The 14,502-nt window shown below is 40.4% G+C and overlaps 1 protein-coding gene across 16 annotated transcripts in view; it reads right to left on the bottom strand.

Annotated features, from left to right (window-relative positions):
• Nucleotides 1-13,044, bottom strand: part of LOC117410837 (dystonin) — a 187,527-nt gene extending 174,483 nt beyond the window's left edge. For 11 of the 16 annotated variants that reach the window (XM_034017698.3, XM_034017701.3, XM_034017704.3 and 8 more), the window contains exons 1-3: nt 12,726-13,043; nt 12,265-12,299; nt 11,552-11,734 (exon numbers count right to left, since the gene is read on the bottom strand). In XM_034017698.3, coding sequence (XP_033873589.3) covers nt 11,552-11,734; nt 12,265-12,299; nt 12,726-12,906 — 399 coding nt within the window. In that variant the 5' untranslated portion in view covers nt 12,907-13,043. Of the gene's footprint in view, nt 1-76; nt 187-276; nt 604-11,551; nt 11,735-12,264; nt 12,300-12,725 lie in introns of those variants that run through there. The other 5 variants (XM_034017703.3, XM_034017699.3, XM_034017714.3 and 2 more) reach the window with 5 other exon arrangements.
• Between the last annotated feature and the right edge of the window lie 1,458 nt (nt 13,045-14,502).

Below are 14,502 nucleotides of genomic sequence, written 5' to 3'. Positions count from 1 at the left end.
ATTTTAAACTATGTAAAGATCAAAACAGACTGACTCTAGATTTTTAACACACAATAGTGTAATATGAAATCCTCACCATTTCTGATAACACGGTTTGGAAAAGGTAACAGCTGAAAATACATTGAGATAATGCGGAAGCGTTGTGGCCCGTGGTTTGATAAACCTCTCAATGATCTCCTGACTTGCGTTAACAATAAAAACCAAAACCTATGAACCAGTTACAGAGATTAAATCAATTGTATTTGGCTCCCCCGTCAGGACAAGACATAGACTTACCGCTGTATTCATGTTTACAACACATGAGAAACACAATCCTTCTTTCTAATGATCCCCGTTTTTAAAAAAAAAATGATGCAAACATGTAATTCCACCTTAGTGAAACCACGCCCTACGGTGGTGTATTGCCCTACTACGATTTTTCTTGTCTTGGTTCCAAGCCCGAGATGATGTCAAATCCCCAGAGAAAGTGAACAGATTGGGGAGACGAGAGAGTTTCCGGCTAGAATGACCCTGATATTGCGGTCATGGTTTTATAATAATAAAAGGTTACATCAGCCTTCTTTCAAATGTTTCAAAGGTTAGGAATATGTTTGTTTTGTAGGCGTTCTTTCTATTTAATATATTTCCTTGAGCATGCCAGAAAGCCTGTACAGTAGAGAGAGCAGTGTGGTCACCACATTAGGATGCAGTGTTTGTCACACGACTGCCATCTCATCCCCCCCCCCCCCCCCTCGTTTTATTCATTAACAGTGCAGTCGTTATATGTTCTGCCTCTAACGATATTATACCAATAATCACTTCGGTTGCGTCAAACAGAAGAACTTGTTTCTTCAACAACGGTGGCAGGAAACAATGTTGCATTCAAATTATAAAACACGAGATGCAGCGCTATATGTAGGCTTTTACATGATTCTCTGAATATATATCAAATACGCTTACCTTGCAAATGACTTTTTTTCTGTTACAAAAATCCTCCTTATCTTAAAGTAGCATCCGTTTGTAATAACCACATTACCAAAGAACAATGACAAACAATTAAATATTTTATTTTCTATAGTTTTATTGTATTTATTTATACCTATTTAAAAAGCTCCCCTCCCACTGCGCAATCTAATCCAACCATGCTTTACTTCTGTGGCGTCACAAAACAAACCACCATTTTGTAATCCAACATGTTATGATAAACAACTAATAAACAATGTGAGTGACTGCATTGTAACTATTCTGGCTTCTCTGGTAATATAGTAAAAACACAAATAGATTTTCACAACAAAGCAAAAACTACAACTGCAACATTAATAACCAAAAAACATTGCACACTATTACTAAACCCAGAAGGTAATCATAATGAAGAGGGACAGTCTTATCATCATGAACAGACTCAGCTTCAGGTTGAATTTGGAAGCAAAACTTGTAGCTTATAATAAATAATCACAAAATTTACAATATCTCAGTTTAAAAAAAAAAATGAAAACAGCTCCTACATTTCTAAATATGGTTTCAGTATATAAATGATACTTATTGAGATAAACTCTGCTTGAGTAATGCTTTCAGTCCAAGGGCTCACAATTACCAGACAGAAGGTACTTTCTGTTCTGACTGGAAGTTAAACAAAGATCTTATCTACAGCTCTTAAAGATTTAGTCTTTAAATAGGATATGCACTCCTCTTCATTCTGGAGAAAATCAAACTGGGCAGACAGTAAATAATTACCGATTTATTGATCATTTACTTCCATTACTAGTCAATGTACTCTACTTCCTACAGAACAAATTCACAGTACAAGCAGTGCTAAAAACAGCTTGTTAAAATGTACCAGCCTGTGACCTGTTTAATTATTTTGAATACAAGTTTTTGTCATTCATTTTTTGGTTAATGTAATTTCTTAAAAGGTTTCATTTGGGTTTAGTGTTTATAAACTGGATAATATGTTCCCTCTGTTAAAACCTGTTAAATCCATTTCAATCACTGTGGCAGCAGTGTGGAGTAGTGGTTAGGGCTCTGGACTTGACCAGAGGGTTGTGGGTTCAATCCCCAGTGGGGGACACTGCTGTTGTACCCTTGAGCAAGGTACTTTACCTAGATTGCTCCAGTAAAAACCCAACTGTATAAATGGGGAATTGTATGTAAAATAATGTGATATCTGTATGATGTGAAATAATGTATAATGTGATATCTTGTAACAATTGTAAGTCGCCCTGGATAAGGGTGTCTGCTAAGAAATAAATAATAATAATAATAGATGATGGGGAGACAGGTTAAAGAAGGATTTTTAATCCTTGACACAATTGATACATGGATTGTGTATGTGTGCCATTCAGAGGGTAAATGGGCAAGACAACAAATTTAAGTGCCTTTGAACAGGGTATGGTAGTAGGTGCCAGGCGCGGCGGTTTGAGTGTATCAAGAACTGCAATGCTGCTGGGTATTTCACGCTCAAGAGTTTCCTGTGTGTATCAAGGATGGTCCACCACCCAAAGGACAACAGCCAGGCCAGTGGTCGAAAACGGCTCATTGATGAAAGAGGCCAAAGGAGGCTGACACGAATTATGCAGAGCAACAGACGGGCTACAGTTAGTCAACTGACAGTCCAGTATAACACTGGTGCCTTGCATAAGTACTCACCCCCCTTGGACTTTTCCACATTTTGTGGTGTTACAACCTGGAATTAAAATGGATTTAATTAGGATTTTTTGTCACTGATCTACACAAAATAGTCCATAATGTCAAAGTGGGGAAGAAAATCTACATATTTTTCAAAATTATTTACAAATAAAAAACTGGAAAGTCTTGATTGCATAAGTATTCACCCCCTTTGCTGTGACACCCCTAAATAAGCTCTGGTGCGACCAATTGCCTTCAGAAGTTACATAATTAGTTAAATGGAGTCCACCTGTGTGCAATTAAAGTGTCACACGATCTCAGATTAAATACACCTGTTTCTGGAAGGCCCCAGAGTTTGTTAGAGAGTATATCTAAACAAACAGCATCATGAAGACCAAGGAGCTATCAAAACAAATCCGGGATAAAGTTCTGGAGAAGCACCAATCAGGGTTGGGTTATAAAAAAATATCCCAAACTTTGAACATCCCCCGGAGCACCGTTAAATCCATTATTTAAAAATGGAAAGAATATGGCACAACCGCGACTCTGCCTAGAGAAGGCTGTCCACCAAAACTCAGTGACCAGGTAAGGAGGGCATTAGTCAGAGAAGCAACCAAGAGGCCAATGGTAACTCTGAAGGAGCTGGAGAGATCCACAGCTGAGATGGGAGAAACCGTCCATGGGACAACTATAACCCGGATACTCCACAAAGCTGGGCTTTATGGAAGAGTGGCGAGAAGAAAGCCATTGCTGAAAAAAACCCCATATCAAATCCCATTTGGATTTTGCCAAAAGGCATGTGGGAGACACAGCAAACATGTGGAAAAAGGTTCTCTGGTCTGATGAGACCAAAATTGAACTTTTTGGCCTTAGTGCAAAATGCTATGTGTGGCACAAAGCCAACACTGCTCATCACCCTGAGAACACCATCCCCACGGTGAAGCATGGTGGTGGCAGCATCATGTTATGGGGATGCTTTTCATCGGCAGGGACTGGGAAACTGGTCAGGATTGAGGGCAAGATGGATGGAGCCAAATACACGGAAATTCTAAAGGAAAACCTGTTTCAGTCTGCAAGAGACCTGGGACTGGGGCAGAGGTTCAACTTCCAGCAGGACAATGACCCTAAACACACAGCCAAAGCTACACTGGAGTGTTTTAAAAACAATAACCTGAATGTCTTAGAATGGCCCAGTCAAAGCCCAGACCTCAATCTGACTGAGAATCTGTGGCAAGACTTGAAAAGTGCTGTTCACCAATGGTCCCCATCCAACTTGACAGAGCTTGAGCAATTTTGCCAAGAAGAATGGGCAAAAACTGCAGGATCCAGATGTGCAAAGCTAGTAGAGACTTACCCAAAAAGACTCACAGCTGTAATTGCTGCCAAAGGTGCTTCTACCAAGTATTGACTCAGGGGGGTGAATACTTATGCAACTAACAAATGTCTTTTTTTTATTTAATTAACTTTTGTGTCACAATAAAAAATATTTTGCACCTTCAAAGTGTTAAGTATGTTGTGTAAATCAAATGGTAAAAATCCCAATTAAATCCATTTTAATTCCAGGTTGTAACACTACAAAATGTGGAAAAGTCCAAGGGAGGTGAATACTTATGCAAGGCACTGTACATATATATATATATATATATATATATATATATATATATATATATATATATATATATATATATATATATATATATATATTGTAAAATAGCGGGTTATGAGAAACAGCAGGGAGGGGGTTAAAACCTCCCTGCGAGAGAATGTTCCTTTGTTTGTTTGTGTTGCTTTATTGTTTTGTTAATTGTTTAATTGTTTTATTGTTAATTGTCTTCCGCACCTGGGCGTTATTAGAAATTAAGCCCAGGTGCGGGAGTTTAAAAGGAGAACAAGCAGTCTGCTCGGGGCTGCTGAGTGGAAGGAGGCAGTAGGTGCGCTGTCTCCGAGTAGCCAAATGAAGAAAAAGTAAGTGCTGTGTGAAACCAGCGTGTTGTGTGAAGACGGGTAAACAGCGTAGCTGTCCCGCGTTAGTCAGGGTGTTCCTGAAAGTCGAGTTAGTGCTCAAGAGGAGCTAGGTGTTTATTTTGATTTTTGTATTTGTTGTGTTTTCTGTTTATTAAAAAATTGCGCAAACGCGCTTGGAAAAATCCATTTCTGTGTGCCGGGTCTATTCTTAAAGGGGCAGCGAACTCAAGTGAGTGCGAGTCTTTTACATTTGGTGGCAGCGATTGTGGGCGCCCCTGGAGACCCAAATGGATTTTAAAGAATTAATTGAGATGTTCAATAAAAACACCGCTGCTCAGGTGGAGCAGATTAAGAAGATGGAGAGGCAGAGACAGGAGCTGGGCGGGGCCCCGTTGATAATACAAGAGCGGGAGCCAACGGAACTGGAGCGGCTGCTACAAAAGTGGGAGCTGCCGTCCCGAGAGCCAGAGGGGGTGGAGCTACCGTTCCGAGAGCCAGAGGGGGAGGAGCTGCTGCTGCCGGAGCCCAGAGGGGAGGAGCCGCCGCTGCCAGAGCCCAGAGGGGAGGAGCTGCCGCTGCCAGAGCCCAGAGGGGAGGAGCTGCCGCTGCCAGAGCCCAGAGGGGAGGAGCTGCCGGAGCCCAGAGGGGAGGAGCTGCCGCTGCCGGAGCCCAGAGGGGAGGAGCTGCCGCTGCCAGAGCCCAGAGGGGAGGAGCTGCCGTTGCCAGAGCCCAGAGGGGAGGAGCTGCCGCTTCCGGAGCCTAGGGAGGAGGTGAAAAGCGTACCTCCACCACAGCCCCGACCACCACCCCTACGGTCCAGTCCGGCGTCGCTGCGTCCAGTCCCTTACCCCTTGCTCCTGGACACCCTGTCGGTTAGCCTGGACCTCCCTTCACTTGACCTGGAGCCCAGGAGTCGGCAGGATCGGGCACAGTTCTCCACCTGGTCCCCTGCTCCGCTCCTCCCGGACATTAAGACGTCGCTGTGCTGCTCCCAGACGTCGCGTACGCTCCCCCTGGTCGCTGCGTCGCTCCCCCTTGCTGACCGGACGTCGCTGCACTGGGTCCCAGCTGCAGACCTCTGCCCGCTACTGCAGCCTCCAGTGCCCCGGTCGTCGTGCCGGTCGCCCCTGACAAACCGGTGGGGTCCCTCGTCGCCGGTGCGCGGTCCCTACCTGGCTGACCCAGGACGTGGACCGATCCACCCTCGAGTTCGCCCGTGGAGGAGGGCGAAAATTGACATTTATGGACTCGAGGGTGGGTGGTTGTGTTTTAGGGGAGGAGGTGGCCGTCTCATGGCCGGTGTCTTGGAAAGACAAGGGGGGGGATATGTAAAATAGCGGGTTATGAGAAACAGCAGGGAGGGGGTTAAAACCTCCCTGCGAGAGAATGTTCCTTTGTTTGTTTGTGTTGCTTTATTGTTTTGTTTATTGTTTAATTGTTTTATTGTTAATTGTCTTCCGCACCTGGGCGTTATTAGAAATTAAGCCCAGGTGCGGGAGTTTAAAAGGAGAACAAGCAGTCTGCTCGGGGCTGCTGAGTGGAAGGAGGCAGTAGGTGCGCTGTCTCCGAGTAGCCAAATGAAGAAAAAGTAAGTGCTGTGTGAAACCAGCGTGTTGTGTGAAGACGGGTAAACAGCGTAGCTGTCCCGCGTTAGTCAGGGTGTTCCTGAAAGTCGAGTTAGTGCTCAAGAGGAGCTAGGTGTTTATTTTGATTTTTGTATTTGTTGTGTTTTCTGTTTATTAAAAAATTGCGCAAACGCGCTTGGAAAAATCCATTTCTGTGTGCCGGGTCTATTCTTAAAGGGGCAACGAACCCAAGTGGGTGCGAATCTTTTACAATATATACAGTGCACTACGTCCAGGGTGTTTTGATTCTTATAAGCGGTTGTTTTTAAAAGCGGACCAATGTGATTACTGTGGTGCAGAATCAAACTTTGCATGAGAATGACAAGAGCTTGTTCCCTGGCTGCAGTGTAATGGGTTGACCACTAGATGTCACGAGTTCCCGCATGTGTGCACACCCACGAAAAATCCTTGTGGGTAAGCAGCTTGTTATATGATCATGATCATGTGAACTCAAGGCTACAGAATCCTATTTTACTACAGTATACTAGAGAAGCGATCATCTTGTGAGGGTGCCTAGTTAACTGCCATGCGGGGTTACGTATAATGGCCTTTGAATTAAAATGACATTACAGTACAGTAGTTTACTGTCAGGACTACCACTGAATTTAAGCATCTGTAGCTTACTTATTTTCTGTTGTGATGTAAATCTCAGTTTTTCACATTGTCCTGCTGGAAAAACCAATCCTCAGAGTTGGGGAACATTGTCAGAGCAGAAGGAAGCAAGTTTTCTTCCAGGACAACCTTGTACTTGGCTTGATTCATGCGTCCTTCACAAAGACAAATCTGCCCGATTCCAGCCTTGCTGAAGCACCCCCAGATGAGTCCAATTTTCAGCTTTGCCCAACACCTGGTCGTCTAATGGTTAGACGGAGACCTGGAGAGGCCTACAAGCCACAGTGACTCGCACCCACTGTGAAATGTGGTGGAGGATCGGTGATGATCTGGGGGTGCTTCAGCAAGGCTGGAATCAGGCAGCTTTGGCATGAATCAAGCCAAGTACAAGGTTGTCCTGGAAGAAAACTTGCTTCCTCCTGCTCTGACAATGTTGCCCAACTCTGAGGATTGGTTTTTCCAGCAGGACAATGCTCCATGCCACACAGCCAAGTCAATCAAGGTGTGGATGGAGGACCACCAGATCAAGACCGTCATGGCCAGCCCAATCTCCAGACCTGAACCCCATTGAAAACCTCTGGAATGTGATCAAGAGGAAGATGGATGGTCACAAGCCATCAAACAAAGCCAAGCTGCTTGAATTTTTGCGCCAGGAGTGGCATAAAGTCACCCAACATCAATGTGAAAGACTGGTGGAGAGCATGCCAAGACACATGAAAGCTGTGCTTGAAAATCAGGGTTATTCCACCAAATATTGATTTCTGAACTCTTCCTAAGTTAAAACATTAGTATTGTGTTGTTTAAAAATGAATATGAACTTATTTTCTTTGCATTATTCGAGGTCTGACAACACTGCATCTTTTTTGTTATTTTGACCAGTTGTCATTTTCTGCAAATAAATGCTCTAAATGACAATATTTTTATTTGGAATTTGAGAGAAATGTTGTCAGTAGTTTATAGAATAAAACAAAAATGTTCATTTTACCCAAACACATACCTATAAATAGTAAAACCAGAGAAAACTGATAATTTTGCAGTGGTCTCTTAATTTTTTCCAGAGCTGTATATATATATATATATATATATATATATATATACAGACGTGCTCAAATTTGTTGGTACCCCTCCACAAAAAACGAAGAATGCACAATTTTCTCTGAAATAACTTGAAACCGACAAAAGTAATTGGCATCCACCATTGTTTATTACATATTTAATAGAAATCAGACTTTGCTTTTGATTTTTTATTCAACATAATATTGTAAATAATAAAACAAATGAAAATGGCATGGACAAAAATGATGGGACCGCTAACCTAATATTTTGTTGCACAACCTTTAGAGGCAATTACTGCAATCAAACGTTTTCTGTAGCTCTCAGTGAGACTTCTGCACCTGTTAACAGGTAGTCTGGCCCACTCTTCCTGAGCAAACTGCTCCAGCTGTCTCAGGTTTGATGGGTGCCTTCTCCAGACTGCAAGTTTCAGCTCTTTCCATAGATGTTCGATAGGATTCAGATCAGGACTCATAGAAGGCCACTTCAGAATAGTCCAATGTTTTGTTCTTATCCATTCTTGGGTGCTTTTAGCTGTGTGTTTTGGGTCATTATCCTGTTGGAGGACCCATGACCTGCGACTGAGACAGAGCTTTCTGACACTGGGCAGTACGTTTCGCTCCAGAATGCCTTGATAGTCTTGAGATTTCATTGTGCCCTGCACAGATTCAAGGCACCCTGTGCCAGGCGCAGCAAAGCAGCCCCAAAACATAACCAAGCCTCCTCCATGTTTCACTGTAGGTATGGTGTTCTTTTCTTTGAAAGCTTCATTTTTTCGTCTGTGAACATAGAGCTGATGTGACTTGCCAAAAAGCTCCAGTTTTGACTTTTTCTTTCAAAAGTGGAGTCCTCCTGGGTCTTCTTCCATGGAGCCCACTTTTGCTCAAAAAGCGACGGATGGTGCGATCAGAAACTGACATACCTTCACCCTGGGGTTCAGCTTGTATCTCTTTGGCAGTTATCCTTGGTTCTTTTTCTACCATTCGCACTATCCTTCTGTTCAATGTGGGGTCAATTTTCCTCTTGCGTCCGCGCCCAGGGAGGTTGGCTACAGTTCCATGGACCTTAAACTTCTTAATAATATTTGCAACTATTGTCACAGGAACATCAAGCTGCTTGGAGATGGTCTTGTAGCCTTTACCTTTACTATGCTTGTCTATTATTTTCTTTCTGATCTCCTCAGACAACTCTCTCCTTTGCTTTCTCTGGTCCATGTTCAGTGTGGTGCACACAATGATACCAAACAGCACAGTGACTACTTTTCTCCATTTAAATAGGCTGAATGACTGATTACAAGATTGGAGAAATGTGTGATACTAATTAAAGAAACTAATTAGTTTGAAATATCACTATAATCCAATTATCTTGTCCAGGCCATTTTAGAATATCTTTGTAGAATAAGCAATAATTAATCTCTTTTCACAGCTTATTTGCTTTATTCTATGACATACCAAAGGCATGCAAGTATACATGATAAAATAGCTTTTAATTTCATCACTTTTCAGGAGGAATGAAGCATTATTTCAATGAGCTGTAAGGGTACCAACAAATTTGAGCACGTCTGTATATATATATATATATATATATATATATATATATATATATATACACATGGATGAAGGCTATATTTGCATCCTGAGCCATTAAAAAAAGGCATAAACCACGATACTAACGTCAAAAAGTGAAAATTCCTCTAGAGGAAAATATACTTGAACTTTGACCCATTCGACTCCTCAAGACCATCACTTTCAATTCAAACACAAAATGTATCGTTTTCAATCACTCAACAACACCCACAGTACAGAAATGTTCATTAATGATCAACAAAATGAGAATACGTTAAAAAAATGATGTAAAGCAGGTACATTCGTATCTCAGTTTAGCAAATTTCAGAACAAAAGCACTTTATTTAAAGACTCGTCACTAAACCCCTAGCCTTGTCATGCTGTCCCTATCAGTCATCCTGCACTACCTCATTGGGCATTCCTGATATATTCTTTTAAAAATAATAAAGAAATAAATAACGATTGAGTCATTTCTAAAATTCCTGTGTTTGCTGTGTTCGTATGATTGATGTGAATCATGATATGTTCGCCTTACTTCCAGCAAAATAAAGAGCTTGCAGAGATTACATTCCATTATGCACTCCGTTGTAGAAAGAAACTAACTGCAAGAGATACAACTTTGATGCACAGCATCAGAACAATGAGATGGCCTCAGCACTGCTGAGGGATCATACAGAGTGTTATTTATTAACCTCAGAAGAAACTATTAGAAACCAGAGGGAATTCAAATCTCTACTGCAGTCAACAACAAGATCATAAATGACACCCAGGGTGAAAAGCAATAGATATGGGGCTTGTATCAGATTAAGAAATGTATAATCATAAGATTCTACCAGGTTAGGCTAGTAGAATCTTATGATGTTCTACAACAAGAAAAACTACATAACAACATATAACAAAATCTAAAATGCTATGTCAAGTGACACTTTAGTCTAATTGTCATGTGTTTAACTATAGGTATAACTAGACACGTATATCCAATGAAAAATGTAGAGCTAATGTACAGCCCACACCAAGCTGAAATCTGAAGACATGAGGGAGAACATTTACTAAATTAAACAAATGAAAGGAATTTAGCAAAACATATTCTCGTCCTTCAGTATTAGAAGCAGCTCCAAAATGATTATGCATACTTGGCTGTTTTTTCTTTCTGTCAGGCGTGACTAGGCTGTATTTTGTATTGTATTTTGAAGCTTGAGTCACTGATTAAATAGAGTACAGCAAGATCCGATATCGCCATCTAAAGGAGCATGACTGTCTTAACTGTTTAAAAAAGAACCATGATAAACAAGTGATATTATTGGCAATGTGGATGACATACTCAAATTTAGCTAGAGACATTTCAGTAATCCGTTTCATAGCATAATTGCTTGTAACCAAAGTGATGGATCTACCACTAACATACACGGCATAGACTAGTGGCACTGTAAAAGGCAGTACTGACTGCTTCTGTAAGTTCATTCAGCCACACACTCCCTTTCTGTGTTGCACATAGGACTCTACAGTATGTGGAGTCATCATACCAGCTTCAAAGGGAGTGAACACATAACACTGAAAACAGTCTGGAAAATGAAGAGATATATAGGAAAAGGGCAAGGGGCATGGTAAATCTGCAGTGATAAAGCTGCTGAGCTACTGAGTGCTACATTTTTGTCTAAATGGTTTTGTTACTGCACAATTAAATGGCGGGTCGCTAGAAAAAAAAAGAAAAGCTTCTGACCTCAACATTTTTTGGTTATTATTCTTTTGTATAGAGTAGCCCCATATGCATGAGTTTACATCACACACAAGGTGTGCAGCTAAATATAATTTGTTCAGGCATAGAAAGATTACAGAGCAAACCTCCAGAAGGCATTTTGTTTGGATGGAAGGGAAACTAAATTCTACAGGGTGGCATCAGGAAGAATGAAACCGAGTCACTGAAACAATGATCTCATTCCTCAAATCGCCCTCCTAATTTGGAAATGTCATCTTGCTTAACAATCCTAGTTTTTCAATTGTGGAATGATTATATACTTTTTCATTATATTTTATTATTTATTCTTATATACATTAAACCTTTTTTTTAAATCATAGAATGGTGTTTTTAAGATGCTTAAAACAACAGAAAAGGTACAAAATACCTACGGGTTTGCGTGTTGGTGTAACTTGTACAGAGTGATAAAATTCTGGTTGAACCCTTTTCTTGATTTTGCGTTTTCTGACAGTAGCTTCTTGCTCACTTTCAGGAATTTCCACCAGGGGTTGGGTCTCTTCTGCAACACGAGCTCTGGCACTCCTTCTGGTGTGGCGAGGACTCTGTCTGTAACCCTGCCAACAACCAGGAGTAGACGTTAGTTTTCTTCAAGTACAAGTTATACTTGGGGGGGGGGGGCCTAAATGCCATATCATCATATCCTTACTTAGCGTAAGCAATAGAGGAGATACTGAGATATCTACATCTTCAATGTCAGTCTTTTACACTTCAGTGAAATATACTTAAGTAATTTAACAAACTACATATTGTTAATCTAGTATTATTTTAACTTTGATTAAAAAGGGGTTTTATAGATAGACATAATAGACATATAGATAGATAGATAGATAGATAGATAGATAGATAGATAGATAGATAGATTACTGTGTATCGGACATACAGACAGGTAGACAGATGATTGACATTGGTATGCGTATGTTCGATTTAAACCTTTGTTTTTAATGGATGGTAAAATGCCATTTCCTTTTTTATATCAATTATCAATTGATATCGTAAACTAACCTTCTTACTGGTTGATAGCCTTGTAGCAAACATAAAGCTACTTACGATGACCTTGACAGCTAAGAGAAAATTAATTATTTACCTCTGATCGAAAATGATGTGACCGGAGACCAGCTTCTGGAAAAAAGGACAAACGTTCTAATATTTGCTGAACATGTCTGTACAAGATGGTGATAATACAGTTTTTAATCATCTATAATTTTCAAAAAATTTGAAAATGTGTAATGCAATGAAATGCAACAACTCAGACACAAACATATACAAACACAATTAGCTAGTTTGAAGTGAATATAAAGTTGGAATGTAAGAATAGATTTAAACATCAAGCATCTACTAGCCGAAATAGCCTGCCGCAGTGTTAGCTGGACTGTGCTTTGCAGAATCCCTGATCATTTGAAGACATGACTTGAGCTACGACATTAACAAAACAGACTATTATAATCCCATGGCAAATGTGAGCAATGTCTTCGTATATATATATTTCAAAGGTATTTGCAACGGCGGATTACAACGTCATTGGAAATAGAAGAATTTTATACATACCACGACTCCTTGAACGACCAGACAACACTGATTTAATAGGATGTTTGCCTTTACGAAGCTTGCGATGCCAGCAGCAGAAAAACAGAATTGTAGCAATTGTCCCCAATAAGAGCAATAATAACAACAAGACGCACTGGATACTGTAAGGTCTCAGCAAAACCAAAAAAGCTGCAGCAATCATCCTAAAACGGGATGTAGGGCAGCCACAGCTGCAACCTTAGAATCTGGATTTCGGTTTTGATTTAAATATTGCAACACATTGCCGTGTTACCAGGGGAATCGCTTTGATTCTGATGCCGAGAGTCCCAAAAGCTGCAAACCCAGTCTTGAGGTATATTGATTACAATAAATGTGAGTACACTCCATGACTCAGCACTACAGAACAGAGGCAGCAAATTTTTTTTTTTACAGCAAAATGCAGGCGAGCATCTGCATGAGCTCAGATCTGCAGTACAGAAATTTAAAGGTGTCAAGCCCAAATCTAGTTCAGCCTCAATCATCAGAATCTGGGTTATCAAATGGGGATCAAGTGTATCATCGTTAACCGTGCAAACGATGCAAATATAGGTTATAGTTGGTTTAAAAATAGTGCCAGACTTTGGGACTTTTTTTTTTTTTTTTTAAATCATATTAATCGACAAACTGTATTTCTCATGGCGCAGTGGCCAGTTCCATAGAGCAGTATTGCGTTATTCACTTTCTGTGGCTTCCGGCACCCCATTCCTTCAAAGTAATATGCAGTGTTAAAAGTACTTCGTTCGTTTTGTTCATCTCGCAGTGTTCTAAACCAAGTAATTTATAATAAAAGTCTTATATTAACTTAAGTTGACTGTCCTTATTATACAGGAACTGCCAAAATACCTTTCAGACTGGCTCTTGTTTATTAAACTAATGCTACTACTATAATAACTAATACTGGCTATAATAATAATAATAATAATAATAATAATAATAATAATAATAATAATAATAATAATAATAATAATAATCATCACCATCATCATCACTTATTTGAAATACTGTCATATACAGTGCCTATAGTAAGTATTCACAGTTTGTTGTGTTACAACCTGAAATCTTGATGCATTTAAATTGTAATTTTTTTCCTTTGATTTACACAACATACTCAACACTTTGAAGAGGCAAGAGAATTTTTTATTGTGAAACAACAGTTAATGAAAAATAAAAAAATACTGAAATGTCTTGATTAGATAAGCATTCACCCCCCTGAGTCAATACTTGGTAGAGCCGCCTGTGGCAGCAATTACTGCTGTGAGTCTTTTGGGGTAAGTCTCTACCAGGTTTGCACATCTGGATTGTGCTATATTCGCCTATTCTTCTTGGCAAAATGATTTAAGCTCTGTCAAATCGGATGGGGATTGTTTCAGAAATGGATTCCTTCTTTCCACTCTTCCATACAGGCTAGATTTGTGGAGTACCTGAGCTATTGTTGACACATGGACAGTTTCTTCCATCTCAGCCATGGAACGCTGTAGGTCTTTCAGAGTTGTCATTGGCCTCTTGCTGGCTTCTCTGACCAATGTCCTTCTTACCCGGCTGCTCATTTTGGGAGGACGGCCTGCTCTAAACAGATTCTGGGTGGTGCTATATACCTTCCACTTCTTAATGATTGACTTGACTGTGCTCCAAGGGATATTCAATGCCTTTGAAATCTTTTTATACCCCTCCCCTGATCTGTGCCTTTCCACAACTTTATCCCAGAGTTGTTTTGAAAGCTCCTTGGTCATGGTAGTATCTGTGCTTTGAATGCACTACC

The sequence above is a fragment of the Acipenser ruthenus genome, chromosome 6 (assembly GCF_902713425.1).
Source record: "Acipenser ruthenus chromosome 6, fAciRut3.2 maternal haplotype, whole genome shotgun sequence".
NCBI classification, from domain to species: domain Eukaryota; kingdom Metazoa; phylum Chordata; class Actinopteri; order Acipenseriformes; family Acipenseridae; genus Acipenser; species Acipenser ruthenus.
Note: the sequence above shows the minus strand (reverse complement) of the source record. Positions and strands in the feature narration are given on the sequence as shown.